The sequence below is a fragment of the Balaenoptera acutorostrata genome, chromosome 6, assembly GCF_949987535.1.
Source record: "Balaenoptera acutorostrata chromosome 6, mBalAcu1.1, whole genome shotgun sequence".
NCBI classification, from domain to species: domain Eukaryota; kingdom Metazoa; phylum Chordata; class Mammalia; order Artiodactyla; family Balaenopteridae; genus Balaenoptera; species Balaenoptera acutorostrata.
This window is the reverse complement of record NC_080069.1, coordinates 59637728-59653289: the sequence shown is the minus strand read 5'-3', so window position 1 is coordinate 59653289 and position 15562 is coordinate 59637728. Positions and strand designations below refer to the sequence as shown.

Genomic DNA, 15562 nt, shown 5'->3' with positions numbered 1-15562 from the left:
GTCTGGTTTTGGTATCAAGATAATGTTGACCTTATAAAATGCATTAGCAAGTGTTCTCTCCTCTTCAATTTTTTGGAAGATTTTGAGAATGATAGGTATTAAATCATCTTTGAATATTTGGTAGAATTTACCACTTCATATGTATTCTTAGTCTTATTTTTATTCTTTTAGCAATTTGTGAATAGCATCTCTTTCTTACAATACAAATTATATGCTGCATCTCATGAAATCATTCATAGTGGTAGTAATTAATATTAACTAGCACTTTTAAATAAATAACCAATACAAATGATCAAAATTTGGGAGCCATAAAATGACATGAGGATATTTAAAATTGCTTTATGACATCACTACTGCTTCTACTAGGTAGCCTAAAGTGCAAACTGGCTGTGTAAGTCAAGAATCTCAATTCTGTTTTCCAAAAATTCCAGTGTGCTCCTGTTTTTCCTCTATATAGGGAGAAGTTGTAATATATTCTCGATTTTTAACCATTTCTGGCTATGTTTTAATTCCTCTCTTATCCTAATCCCAGGACTATCTGTTTCTGGCTGTCTCTCTGAAATGCTTTAACTTTAACCTGATGCTCTGTGGAAATGGACCAGCTGTATACAGTAGAGGAATCTATCATGGAGTAAAATTAAATCTTTTGCAATAGGTTTACTTTACTTTTATCTCTCCTTTCACAATCCATTTGATTTTGACCAGTGACTGAATTTTTTGTGAAATATTTAAAATATCATTAACAAATATATCTTTTTACATTTTTTTGTGGTCAAAAAAAGTAATATTTCTTGAAAACCAACTTCTGCCTGAGACTTTGATATCTGTAAAAGTGTGAATAGGCAGCCACCTAGAACCCGAATGATTAGGTTCATTTTTTTTTTTTTAACATCTTTTTTAGAGTATAACTGCTTTACAATGGTGTGTTAGTTTCTGCTTTATAACAAAGTGAATCAGTTATACATATACCTATGTCCCCATATCTCTTCCCTCTTGTGTCTCCCTCCCTCCCACACTCCCTGTCCCACCCCTCTAGGTAGTCACAAAGCACCGAGCTGATCTCTCTGTGCTATGCGGCTGCTTCCCACTAGCTATCTGTTTTATGTTTGGTAGTGTATATATGTCCATGCCACTCTCTCACTTTGTCCAAGCTTACCCTTCCCCATCCCCATATCCTCAAGTCCATTCTCTAGTAGTCTGTGTCTTTATTCCCATCTTGCCCCTAGGTTCTTCATGACCTTTTTTTTTTTTTAGATTCCATATATATGTGTTAGCATATGGTATTTGTTTTTCTCTTTCTGACTTACTACACTCTGTATGACAGACTAGGTTCATCCACCTCACTACAAATAACTCAGTTTCGTTTCTTTTTATGGCTGAGTAATATTCCATTGTATATATGTGCCACATCTTCTTTATCCATTCATCTTTTGATGGACACTTAGGTTGCTTCCATGTCCTGGCTATTGTAAATAGAGCTGCAATGAACATTGTGGTATATGACTCTTTTTGAATAATGGTTTTCTCAGTGTATATGCCCAGTAGTGGGATTGCTGGGTCGTATGGTAGTTCTATTTTTAGTTTTTTAAGAAACCTCCATACTGCTCTCCTTAGTGGCTGTATCAGTTTACATTCCCACCAACAGTGCAAGAGGGTTCCCTTTTCTCCACACCCTCTCCAGAATTTATTGTTTGTAGATTTTTTGATGATGGCCATTCTGACCAGCGTGAGATGATATATCATTGTAGTTTTGATTTGCATTTCTCTAATGATTAATGATGTTGAGCATTCTTTCATGTGTTTGTTGGAAATCTGTATATCTTCTTTGGAGAAATGTCTATTTAGCTCTTCTGCCCATTTTTGGATTGGGTTGTTTGTTTTTTTGATGTTGAGCTGCATGAGCTACTTGTAAATTTTGGAGATTAATCCTTGTCAATTGCTTCATTTGCAAATATTTTCTCCCATTTTGAGGGTTGTCCTTTCGTCTTGTTTATGGTTTCCTTTGCTGTGCAAAAGCTTTTAAGTTTCATTAGATCCCATTGTTTATTTTTGTCCATTTCTCTAGGAGGTGGGTCAAAAAGGATCTTGCTTTGATTTATGTCAAAGAGTGTTTTGCCTATGTTTTCCTCTAAGAGTTTTATAGTGTGTGGCCTTACATTTAGGTCTTTAATCCATTTTGAGTTTATTTTTGTGTATGGTGTTAGGGAGTGTTCTAATTTCATTCTTTTCCATGTAGCTGTCCAGTTTTCCCAGCACCACTTACTGAAGAGGCTGGCTTTTCTCCACTGTATATTCTTGCCTCCTTTATCAAAGATAAGGTGACCATATGTGTGTGGGTTTATCTCTGGGCTTTCTATCCTGTTCCATTGATCTATACTTCTGTTTTTATGCCAGTACCATACTGTCTTGATTACTGTAGCTTTGTAGTATAGCCTGAAGTCAGTGAGCCTGATTCCTCCAGCTCCATTTTTCTTTCTCAAGATTGCTTTGGCTATTCGGGGTCTTTTGTGTTTCCCTACAAATTGTGAAATTTTTTGTTCTAGTTCTGTGAAAAATGCCATTGGTAGTTTGATAGGGATTGCATTGTATCTGTAGATTGCTTTGGGTAGTATAGTCATTTTCACAATTTTGATTCTTCCAATCCAAGAACATGGTATATCTCTCCATCTGTTTGTATCATTTTTAATTTCTTTCATCAGTGTCTTATAATTTTCTGCATACAGATCTTTTGTCTCCTTAGGTAGGTTTATTCCTAGGTATTTTATTCTTTTTGTTGCAGTGGTAAATGGGAGTGTTTCCTTAATTTCTCTTTCAGATTTTTGTGTAACCTATGCGTTTGTATTTTTTACAGTTTTTTTTTTCCTGTAATTGATATCTAGTCTCATAGCGCTGTGGTCAGGAAAGATACTTGATATGATTTCAATTTTCTTAAATTTACCAAGGCTTGATTTGTGACTCAAGATATGATCTATCCTGGAGAATGTTCCATGAGCACTTGAGAAGAAAGTGTATTCTTTTGATTTTGGATGGAATGTCGTATAAATATCAATTAAGTCCTTCTTGTCTAATGTGTCATTTAAAGCTTGTGTTTTCTTATTTATTTTCATTTTGGATGATCTGTCCGTTGGTGAAAGTGGGGTGTTAAAGTCCCCTACTATTAATGTTTTACTGTTGATTTCCCCTTTTGTGGCTGTTAGCATTTGCCTTATGTAGTGAGGTGCTCCTATGTTGGGTGCATAAATATTTACAATTGTTACATCTTCTTCTTGGATTGCTCCCTTGATCATTCTGTAGCGTCCTTCTTTGTCTCTTGTAATAGTCTTTGTTTTAAAGTCTATTTTGTCTGTTATGAGAATTGCTACTCCAACTTTCTTTTGATTTCCATTTGCATGGAATATCTTTTTCCATCCCCTCACTTTCAGTCTGTATGTGTCCCTAGGTCTGAAGTGGGTCTCTTGTGGACAGCATATATATGGGTCTAGTTTTTGTATCCATTCAGCCAGTCTATGTCTTTTGGTTGGAGCATTTAATCCCTTTACATTTAAGGTAATTAACCATATGTATGTTCCTATTACCATTTTCTTAATTGTTTTGGTTTTGTTGTTATAAGTCTTTTCCTTCTCTTGTGTTTCCTGCCTAGAGAAGTTCTTTTAGCATTTGTTGTAAAGCTGGTTTGGTGGTGTTGAATTCTCTTAGCTTTTGCTTGTCTGTAAAGGTTTTAATTTCTCCATCAAATCTGAATGAGATCCTTGCTGGGTAGAGTAATCTTGGTTGTAGGTTTTTCTCCTTCATCACTTTAAATATGTCCTGCCACTCCCTTCTGGCTTGCAGAGTTTCTGCTGAATGTTCAGCTGTTAACCTTATGGGGATTCCCTTGTGTGTTATTCGTTGTTTTTCCCTTGCTGCTTTTAATATTTTTTCTTTGTATTTAGTTTTTGATAGTTTGATTAATATGTGTCTTGGCGTGTTTCTCCTTGGGTTTATTCTGTATGGGACTCTCTGTGCTTCCTGGACTTGATTAACTATTTCCTTTCCCATATTAGGGGAGTTTCCAACTATAATCTCTTCAAATATTTTCTCAGTCCCTTTTTCTCTTCTTCTTCTGGGACCCCTATAATTCAAATGTTGATGCGTTTAATGGTGTCCCAGAGGTCTCTGAGACTGTCCTCAATTCTTGTCATTCTTTTTTCTTTATTCTGCTCTGCAGCAGTTATTTCCACTATTTTATCTTCCAGATCACTTATTCATTCTTCTGTCTCAGTTATTCTGCTCTTGATCCCTTCTAGAGAATTTTTAATTTCTTTTATTGTGTTGTTCATCACTGTTTGTTTGCTCTTTAGTTCTTCAGGTCCTTGTTAAACATTTCTTATATGTTCTCCATTCTATTTCCAAGATTTTGGATCATCTTTACTATCATTATTCTGAATGCTTTTTCAGGTAGACTGCCTATTTCTTCTTCATTTGTTAGGTCTGCTGGGTTTTTTCCTTGTTCCTTCATCTGCTGTGTGTTTCTCTTTCTTCTCATTTTGCTTAGCTTATTGTGTTTGGGGTCTCTTTTTCACAGGCTGCAGGTTCGTAGCTCCCATTGTTTTTGGTGTCTGTCCTCAGTTGCTAAGGTTGGTTCAGTGGGTTGTGTTGGCTTCCTGGTGGAGGGGACTAGTGCCTGTGTTCTGGTGGATGAGGCTGCATCTTGTCTTTCTGGTGGGCAGGTCCACGTCTGGTGGTGTGTTTTGGGGTGTCTGTGGCGTTATTATGATTTTAGGCAGCCTCTTTGCTAATGGATGGGGTTGTGTTCCTGTCTTGCTAGTTGTTTGGCATAGAGTGTCCAGCACTGTAGGTTGCTGGTCGTTGAGTGGAGCTGGGTCTTGGCACTGAGATGGAGATCTCTGGGAGATTTTCACCGTTTGATATTATGTGGAGCTGGGACGTCTCTTGTGGACCCGTGTCCTGAACTTGGCTCTCCCACCTCAGAGGCACAGCCCTGATGCCTGGCTGGAGCACCAAGAGCCTGTCATCCACATATCTCAGAATAAAAGGGAGAAAAGAAAGAAAGAAAGAAAGAAAGAAGACAGCAACCAAACCGGAAAAGAAATCCACGAATGATAACAAGTGCTAAAAACTATACTTAAAAAAAAAAAAAAAGGGCAGACAGAACCCTAGGACAAATGGTAAAAGCAAAGCTATACAGACAAAATCACACACAGAAGCATACACATACACACTCACAAAAAGAGAAAAAGGGAAAAAAATATATATATATCGTGGCTCCCAAAGTCCACCACTTCAATTTGGGATGATTCATTGTCTATTCAGGTATTCCATAGATGCAGGTACATCAAGTTGATTGTGGAGAATTAATCCACTGCTCTGAGGCTGCTGGGAGAGATTTCCCTTTCTCTTCTTTGTTCGCACAGCTCCTGGGGTTCAGCTTTGGATTTGTCCCTGCCTCTGCGTGTAGGTCGCCTGTGGGCGTCTGTTCTTTGCTCAGACCAGACACCGTTAAAGGAGCAGCTGCTTCGGGGGCTCTGGCTCACTCAGGCCTGCGGGGAGGGAGGGGTACAGATGCGGGGCGAGCCTGCGGCGGCAGAGGCCGGCGTGACGTTGCACCAGCCTGAGGCGTGCCATGCGTTCTCCCGGGGATGTTGTCCCCGGATCCCGGGACCCTGGCAGTGGCGGGCTGCACAGGCTCCCGGGAGGGGAGGTGTGGAGCTTGACCTGTGCTTGCACACAGGCTTCTTGGTGGCGGCAGCAGCAGCGTTAGAGTTTCATGCCCGTCTCTGGGGTCCGCGCTGATAGCCGTGGCTCGCGCCTGTCTCTGGGACTCCTTTAAGCAGCGCTCTTAATCCCCTCTCCTTATGCACCAGGAAACAAAGAGGCAAGAAGAAATCTCTTGCCTCTTCGGCAGCTCCAGACCTTTTCCCGGACACCCTTCCGGCTAGCTGTGACGCACTAGCCCCCTTCAGGCTATGTTCACGCAGCCAACCCCAGTCCTCTCCCTGGGATCCGACCTCCGAAGCCTGAGCCTCAGCTCCCAGCCCCGACCCGCCCCCGGCGGGTGAGCAGACAAGCCTCTCGGGCTGGTGAGTACTGGTCGGCACCAATCCTCTGTGCGGGAATCTCTCCGCTTTGCCCTCTGGACCCCTGCTGCTGCACTCTCCTCTGTGGCTCCGAAGCTTCTCCCCTCCACCACCCGCAGTCTCTGCCAGTGAAGGGGCTTCTTAGTGTGTGGAAACCTTTCCTCCTTCACAGCTCCCTCCCAGAGGTGCAGGTCCTGTCCCTATTCTTTGTCTCTGTTTTTTCTTTTTTTTTTGCCCTACCCAGGTACGTGGGGAGTTTCTTGCCTTTTGGGAGGTCTGAGGTCTTCTGCAGGCATTTAGTAGGTGTTCTGTAGGAGTTGTTCCACATGTAGATGTATTTCTGATGTATTTGTGGGGCGGAAGGTGATCTCCACGTCTTACTTTTCCGCCATCTTGAAGCTCCTCCGCACAAGCCTCTTAGATAGCCTCATCCACCAAAGGGCAGACAGCAGAAGCAAGAAGAACTACAGTTGTGCAGCCTGTGCCTGGGGAGAAATTCCAGTGGCAGGTATTGGTGACACATCTTCTTCTTTGGCAGGTGGCAGCCTGGCAACTCCTGGTTGTAGGTAGGCGGCCTCAGTTCCTTGCCACATGGATCTCTCCTTAGGGCTGCTGGAATGTCCTCATGACATGGCAGCTGGCTTAACCCAGGATGAGTGACCTTGGGATAGCTGGTTTTCCTTAGTTAACAATCATCTTTGGTTGTTCCCCGTTACCTGCGCCAATCCCCTCCCCTGTCCCCTCCCCCCTGGTACTTTAGCTCAGGGAGGAAGGAGCTCAGAGGGACTTGGCTGAATAAGGGGCCTGCGAGCCTAGGGATGAGTTTTAAGCCACTTTCCCCACAGTCAGGAGGAGGGGTGCTGACGCTCCAGCCGGACCCTGCGCCTCCCTTTCCCCGTTTCCCCTCAGGACGCTCAGGTCCACCCAATTAGGTTCATTTTTATTTCCATTACTTAGGTATGACCAGTGCATCTCTTTTATCCTAGATTTTCTATAATTTTCCTTTTTTTCTCTAAATGAACTGGTGGAGTTGATTTTGGAGAGAATATGGAATTAAACTTTGTAATTTCCATTTGCTCCCTCTACTCCCTGCAACTCTACTGCTATCCCAGGCAGTCTTTATTAATGTTTCCAATTTTCCCATCCATTTACTAAAGCTTAGCAACTGTCCTAAGTTTTTATGGTTTCTCATAGCTTTCTGGGTAAAGTTTAAATTCTTTAGCTTAATCATTTATTATCTACATACTTCTCAAATTTCCATCATTTTCCTCTTCAAATATTCTGAATTATTTGTACTTCCTTAGAACACATTGTTGTGTTCTGCTGTACATCTGCTTCTAAGCCGTCCACTTGGCTCTCAGAGTTTCTTCCTTCTTCCAGCTGCTCCCAGTGGAACACCACGACCTTTACTAGTGGTCTTTATATGGAGCTCTGGGACACAGGCCCATTGATAGACTGCTGCTGCCACAACTTGGCTATCAGTAGAGATGTGATTGGAGCAAGCTACAATTCCCTTATTTCCCCATTCCTTTATTTCTCACAGTACCACCACAGGTACGGCTGGATCAGACTTCAGAGAATAGTTGGAGTAAATAAAGGAAATTAAAGTATAGTAGAGAAACATTTAAAACCAAGACTAAATCCAATTTCCCTCCTGCCCAAGGGAAAGCATTTAAGAAGTTTAATCCATCAGAGAGTGGCCTCTTGTATACTTCCTTTACTCGTTTGTATTCAGGACTGTACTTCTGAGTGCCTCCTTCTACTCACCGTGCACCTGTGGGAACCTCATTCTCTAGCCTCAGGACTGGTTTTGGTACGGGGGTTACTTTCCTCAGCCACGTATTTCGACAAGTTTGAATCCTTTTGGCTACTTCCTGTTAACATTGTCCATGGTAGGCTTTGACACCCAAATCTTGCAGAGTAGTTAAGAGTTTGTATGATTTTCTCTAAGTCTGATCACCTTTGAAGTCTTCCTGCCAATGTAAATTTTAGAAATGCCTTTGATTGTTCTAGTTGTTCGTGGATAACTCTTGAATCAGACACACACTCACTGTAAACCTTTCCCAAAGACCATTGTTAAATTTCAGACGGAGTGTAACCTGAACCAATAATACAAAGAGAAATATTTTCCTTAATGCCCCCAAAAGGATTCTCTCATAATGAAGATACTACTTCACTTTATATAGAGCATGATTTTTCTCTGTCTCTGACTGACCCCCTTATTCAAATTGAACTCCCTTGGCCTGTTTTATAAAGAACAAAGTCCATGGACAAGCCAGGGCAGCTTATTTGGTTAAGTAAAGATTCAGCTAAAGCTGTTAAATCACCATGGACTAGATTAGATTAAATTTTATTATAAGGGTAGCTATGGGCTAGCCTCCTTATTGGTGGAGTTGAGTTTTTTTTGTTGTTGTTCTTTCTATTACACATCTCACTCCCACTTGTCCTTTGCCATATTCCTCCAAAAGCCTGTCAACGTCATTTGGTATAAACATCCTTTTGTGCATCTCTGGCAATCTAGCATAGCTCCATCACAGCATTATACCACAATCATTTATTTATTTGTCTGTTTTCCTAGCGTGTGGAATTTAGTGAGCAATCAGTAAATGTTTATTGAATGATAAATGAATCAGTAAAAGAAATTGGCATCTGTTATCTTCTAAAATTTACTCTATTTCAACAATTCCTTAATGATTAGGTATAAGATTTCATGGAGAGCTAGTTTATTTTCTAGTGATTAAAATTCAGTGCCTGCAGTTAAAATTTCTGTGTGTTGCATGTTAAGTTTTGAATTATAAGTACCTTGATCAGGAAAAAAGGACCAGAGAGCTGCTGAGGCCCAGCCCACAGTTAGTATTTACTCCCAGCACTGGAGCTGTACTTTGTACAGCCTTCTGTCTTGGGGAAGAAGAAACTGAAATAAGAGAGTATGCTTTGAGAATCAGTCCCCTCTCGTCTAGTAAATGGCAGATAGTCAGATGCTCTGTATTGTATTATTTATTTAACCCTTTGCTATTTTGACAAAAAGTTAAATCTTTGTACATATAGAAAAGCCTCTAATGCTGGTGTGATTTCTGTTTAAGAGTAGGAAATACATGTTACTGAGGAATGGAAGAGAAGAAATTTTCTTTTTCTGAATATGTGTATTTATGCATAAGTATACAGGAAATTTACAAAGTATTTTTAAATGTATGTGCTCTGCTTTGTGTAAAGCTTCCATATAAGGGATTTAAAAATCACCGTGCACATTTAGATCTAAGCTGTTTGGCCCGCTGTTGCTCTATCATATGTATTTTTTGGATATTTTAGAACATAGATCTTTTGAAGAAAAAGAAATAGTTGTCAGCAAAAGTTTTTCTTTTTTAAAAGAGGAGTTAATAAAATGCCTGTTTCATGATCAAATATATTATTTGACTTTTCTTATAGAAATTTCAAGAAATTGCTGAAAAAAATATGGAAAAATTGAACCATATTGAGAAGTCACATGAACAATTGGTTGTTGAAAACACACATTTCAAAAACTTGTTATCACAGACTAAAAGGGAACAGACATCCTTGCTGGCGGCCTGTGCATTGATGGCTGGTGCCTTATATCCTCTGTATAGCCGATCATCTGCCTTATCCACACAGAGAGATTTTCTCCAGGAGCAGGTCAACACCTTTGAGTTGTTAAAATTGGAAGTTAGAACTCTAGCCCAGGCTTTGTCAATTGTAGAGGAAAAGAAGCAAGAGGAAGCCAAGATGAAGAAAAAAGCATTCAAAGGATTGATACGTGTATTCCGGAAAGGTGTTATTGCAATTTTGGCAGCAAACAGACTCAAGATTTTGGGCCAGTCGTGTGCCTCTCTTTTTACCTGGATGGAGAGTTTCAAAGAAGGCATAGGCATGTTAGTGTGTACAGGAGAGCCCAAAGACAAGCATAAATTTCCAAGTAAGATAATTTGTGCTTTTAAAAATCTGAGTCGAATGTAAGTGACATACGAAGTGAATATGTTGGGCAAAAACATAAAAAAATTATTTACAATGTCAAATCATGTAACATATCTACATACATATGTAGATATGTATGTGTGTATGAATAAGTGTGTATCTATGTATAAATTAGGCTTTAATTTTTTGTTGTAAACATTAAAATATAGAGAAAGTAGCAAATATATATGATTTCAACTTTGTCTAGCTTTATTATATTTGAATGCTCTTTTGACAGTAAATTGAAAAGTTTGTACAGCGATTTTTCAATAAAGTCAATCCAGAAACTCTGCCCTATTTAAAATTAATTAGTAGCATAATTTACTTTCACTTTCTTTGAATTAGTACAAAATGATCAGAGTTAAAAATCTATTGAAGAATTGAATGAAAATGAAACTAATGTAAGCTTTATAGCTAACTTTTTTTGAATGCTTGACTATTCTGAGGAAACAATTATTTCAGTTTTTAACTTTTCAAAAGCAAGCTATTAAGTAAGTAGAACTACAGAAAATTTCCTTCTCCCTTTTCTTTTATGATGTCAGTTACCATTATATATAGAGAGGAGTTAATAAAATGCCTGTTTGTTTCATGATCAAATACATTAGTTGACTTCTCTTCTTATATGGAAAAATTGAACCGTAAATAAAGTCAATAAAATCTCACATCTATTGTAGACTTCTCTGCACTAGGTGAAGCTCTACGTACAAATTTTGATCTACTTCTTAAATAGCTAAATATTCCTATAATTTTTAAATGGATTTTAATAAATTTTTGCAGAATTGCATAATGGATTTTCTTCTGTTTTTGCAGAACATCAAAAGGAGCAGTTACGTTGTTTGCAAGCTCTCAGTTGGCTCACCAGTTCTGACCTTCTTGCTGCAATAATCAGTTCTATGGCTGAGTTACAGGAAGCTATTAGTAAAACAGGTATGATTCCCCTTTTTATGTCCTTGCAAAATACACTTAAAAAGCAAATGTCCAGAAATTCTTTATGGTACAAATTCTAATAAACCTTCAAGGAAGAAAATGTTTTTGTTTTTATCTTTCTTTTATTCAGGCACAGAGATTACTAAATCTGTATTTAATTAAGTAGTGAATTAATGTAATTTTTGATGTTAATTTTGTCTTTACGGGGAAATTAAATGACACTTCTTGGTGAATACATTCACCTTCTTTTTCCTTTGTGATACGCTTTTCCCATGGAAAACTCATCATTAGCTTTTTTATTAAGTAATACTGGTAATATTCTTTCAAATGTTTTAATCTTTCTTCTGTTTCTGGCCATGTGCTTTAGAAATCCGAATAGTAACTGAATCAGTAGAAAATTTTTCTCTCTCATTTGGCAACATTTTTTTTTTTTTAAACTTTGGGTTTATTTTTATTTATTTATTTATGGCTGTGTTGGGTCTTCATTTCTGTGCGAGGGCTTTCTCTAGTTGCGGCAAGTGGGGGCCACTCTTCATCGCGGTGCGCAGGCCTCTCATTATCGCGGCCTCTCTTGTTGCGGAGCACAGGCTCCAGAGGCGCAGGCTCAGTAGTTGTGGCTCACGGGCCTAGTTGCTCTGCGGCATGTGGGATCTTCCCAGACCAGGGCTCGAACCCATGTCCCCTGCATTGGCAGGCAGATTCTCAACCACTGCGCCACCAAGGAAGCCCCTAGCAACATGTTTTTATTTTTCTATTTAATTTTAAATAGAGTTAATTTAAATAGTCTGCTCCTTTCCACTAGGTGTGAAGCCACCTATAACCAGTGATTTCCAAAGGTCTAAAATTCAAGTTTATTTTTTCATGACTTAGATTGCGTGGCATGTTTGTGTGAAAGGTTCAATGAAAACTAATTTCTCTGCACTTAAAGAGTAACATACAGTTACCTACTGCTTAAGCTATGTCATTGGACTAATTATGGTCGTTTAGACACATTAATAGAAAAAAAAATGTATAGTAGTAGACTTGTTAATACTTGCCTGCGTAATGAAATATTCTAAGTATTAATGAAATGATAATTTGGGATGTAATTTAATTCTTCAGACAATTCTGCTGTGTAAATATAGATCATTTATTGTGATTTCAAACATGTAAACTAGGCTCTTATAGTACAAAACTTATGATCCAAAGATTATTTTTAGGTTGTGGCCGTAAATATTGGTAGGGAATATGCATATTTTAATGTATCGGCAAAATCTCAACATACTGGGTTTGGAGTCTGAAATAAAAGTGCAAATAAATATATTTTAAGAATGTTGGTATTATAACTTCAAAGCAAAATTGTAACATTCTTGAAAGAACTTAATAAATTTTGGGGTTTAGTTTAATAAACAGATGATTTTTATTAGTCATATTTTTTCAGGTATGTGGACCTAAAAGTAGATTGGTTTCTTAAGCTATAATCTTATTTATATTATTACTTTATTTAATGCATTTTTTTCTTATCACTGTGCTATATGCTTGAGGAGATAAAAGAAAAAGATGTGACTTGATCGATCCTCTAGAAAATATACATAATGGTCATAAGAATAAGAGCGACAACTCATGAACAACTTAGGCAGAATGTAATCAAGGATTGGATGAGGAAGTACAGGCTTTAAATGTAACAATACACAGAAGGTAAAGCTCTACGTGGGCTTATGAGTATTGGGAAGGCTTCAGGGACTAGTGATTTAGTTGGGCCTAGAATGACAGTAAGTTAGAGAGGAGAGATGGCATTCAGATGCAGGGCATAGCTTAAGCGGAGATGTAGAGGTGGGAATAAGCATAGAATGGGAAGAAGGGACATTCAAGAGGTGCGAATGTAACTCCATGCGTAGCAGGTCTGACTTATGGATAAAATACATTGTCAACTCTAACCATATTGGGAAGTAGTGGGGGAAAGGGTAGATCATTGGCATGGGATCAGATTGTTGATTTATGAAAGTAGGCAGCGATTTCCCCTGAGCACATTTTCTAAAAGTAGCCCCTTGTAACATTTTTAAGTTAAAATATTGACAAAATTTTTATTCAGACCTTGAAAAAAATATGTGTAGGTAAGACCTGTGAAGTAGAATGTAGACCAAGAGTGGTGCTTTAAGTGCTTGCCTATCTCTAGGAACAAGCTGTCTTTGATGTTAGAACCTGGTATGCCTCTAGCTTGAGGAAATAGCAAGTTCAGGAAAACTTATTTTTAGGCAAGCCTTTAAATGTTGTTGGATAAGGAACACTACTTGGAGAAGAGAAAATGATTGTTGCTTAGAAGGGGAAAATAATTGATGTATCAAAGTCCTGAAGAGTATTGGAAAGGATATGGTCCAGGCAGATAGATAATTGTTACTGAACTAGTACAAAAATGATCAGTGTGGATCTTCTGCAGTGGTGGCTTGACTAGCTGGGCTTATAGAATAATTCTTTCAAAACATGATGAAGGGGCTTCCCTGGTGGCGCAGTGGTTGAGAATCTGCCTGCTAATGCAGGGGACACGGGTTCGAGCCCTGGTCTGGGAAGATCCCACATGCCACGGAGCAGCTGGGCCCGTGAGCCACAGCTACTGAGCCTGCGCGTCTGGAGCCTGTGCCCCGCAACGGGAGGGGCCGCGATAGTGAGAGGCCCACGCACCGCGATGAAGAGCGGTCCCTGCACCGCGATGAAGAGTGGCCCCCACTTGCCGTAACTAGAGAAAGCCCTCGCAGGAACTGAAGACCCAACACAGCCAAAAATGAAGAAATAAATAAATAAAGTAGCTATAAAATTAAAAAAAAAAAACATGATGAAGGGTTAATGTATTGTTATCTAGGCAATTGTGTTTTCATTTTTAAGTGTATCCTAGTAGAAATTTTAGATATTTTAGCAGAAAAGATGGGAAAATATTTTCAAAGTCTATGAGTGATTATCAGCAGATAAGGGTAATAAATGTAAAGCCATAACAGCTTATATAGTCATGTTGAGTTTATAGTTTAAGTGTCTGAAAAATCTAAATAGGTAATCATTATTGTGTAATAGAAAGAGCATTAGCTTTGAACAAGGCAGACTTGATATTATATTCAGCATTGCTAGTTATTAGTTGTGTGAAACTGGGCAAGTTACTTAACTTTACTGGGCTTCACACTCTTTTCCCATAAATGAAGATGGTATCGTCTTCCCCATTGTTATGAGGAATTAATGAGATAACGCTTGTTGAACGTTTTGTATGGTATCTGGTACATAGTGGGTGCTAAAAAAAATTGTTGTTCCCTTACCACCCATCTCACTGTGAAAGTAGCATTTAGCATTAATGAACATGAATACACACACGGCTACCTGTATACATTTTTAGACTACTAATGATTAATTTTCTGTTCTAAAATTGCTAAATTGCTGTACAGTGGAGGCAACATAGTGTAGGGTTAAGCAGGTATTCTGTCTGACTTTGAATGCTGACTCTGATGCTAGCCACATGACATGGGCAAGTTATTTAAACTCTGTTTCCCAGTTTCTTTATTTGTAAAGTGGGAATAGTAAGTATTACCTAGAGCAGAGTTTAGAGGACTAAATGAGTTAATTTGTAAAGTGCTTAGAATGCCTTTGTTTACTCTTTCACTTACTTTTCTTAGTTCAGATATCAGTCTTTATTAAGATTTATTGCATTAACTGAATAATAATGAAGAAATTTCATAAAAATTTAGAGGAAATAAAATGAAAATACATTAGTTTATCTTAAAATTTCAAGACCATTTACACATCCCATACAGCTCCAACTTGTTAAAACATGGTTCTGTTATAAATTAGTATACATATAAAGATCAGGAAGAAATTTCTTCCTCTGAATATAATGACATTGGATGTTTGGGGGCATCACAGGTTTGCTTTCTTTGTACCTAATAGAAGACCCCCACTTAGAGTAGCTTATTCATATAAGGTTTTTTTTCTCTTCCCAAATAGTAAGTCTGGAGGTAGATAGAAATCCAGACTATGTCTTTCTGCTAAGCCATTAGCATCTTCGTGTTTATGCCTCCTAGTTTTAAGCTGGTCACTCTACTTTTAGGCATCAGGATTGTATTTGTGCAGGAAGGAGAAGGGAGGGACACAATGTGAAGACATTCATACATTGCTGGTGGGAATAAAAAATGATATAGCTGCTTTCGGAAAGAGTGGCAGTTCCTCAAAATATTAAACATAGAGTTATCATTTGAACCAGCAATTCTCCTTCTAGGTATATATCCAAGAGAAATGAAAACATATATGTACAAAAACTTGTGCATGAATGTTTACTGCAGCATGATGCATAGTCAAGAAATGGAAACAAACTCAAATGTCCATCAACTGATAAATGGGTAATGGACAGATATCCAAACAATAAAATATAATTGGGCCGTAAAGAGTAATGAAGTACTGATGCTTGCTACAACATGGATGAACCATGAAAGCAATATGCTACATCACAAAAGATTGTATATAATATGATTCCATTTATTTGAAATCACATATCATGTTATTCCATTTATTTGAAATATGCAGATTAGGCAGATCTAGAGACAGAAAGTACATTAGGGGCTGCCTAAGGCTGGGGA

The 15562-nt window shown here is 38.5% G+C and overlaps 1 protein-coding gene across 9 annotated transcripts in view; it reads left to right on the top strand.

The window, feature by feature from the left end:
- The window catches only part of CCDC171 (coiled-coil domain containing 171), a 363351-nt gene that overhangs the window by 168009 nt on the left and 179780 nt on the right, over positions 1-15562 (top strand). For all 9 annotated transcript variants that reach the window (XM_057549252.1, XM_057549250.1, XM_057549256.1 and 6 more), the window contains 2 exons: positions 9504-10008; positions 10857-10973. In XM_057549252.1, the coding sequence (XP_057405235.1) occupies positions 9504-10008; positions 10857-10973 (622 nt within the window). The remainder of the gene's footprint in view (positions 1-9503; positions 10009-10856; positions 10974-15562) is intronic.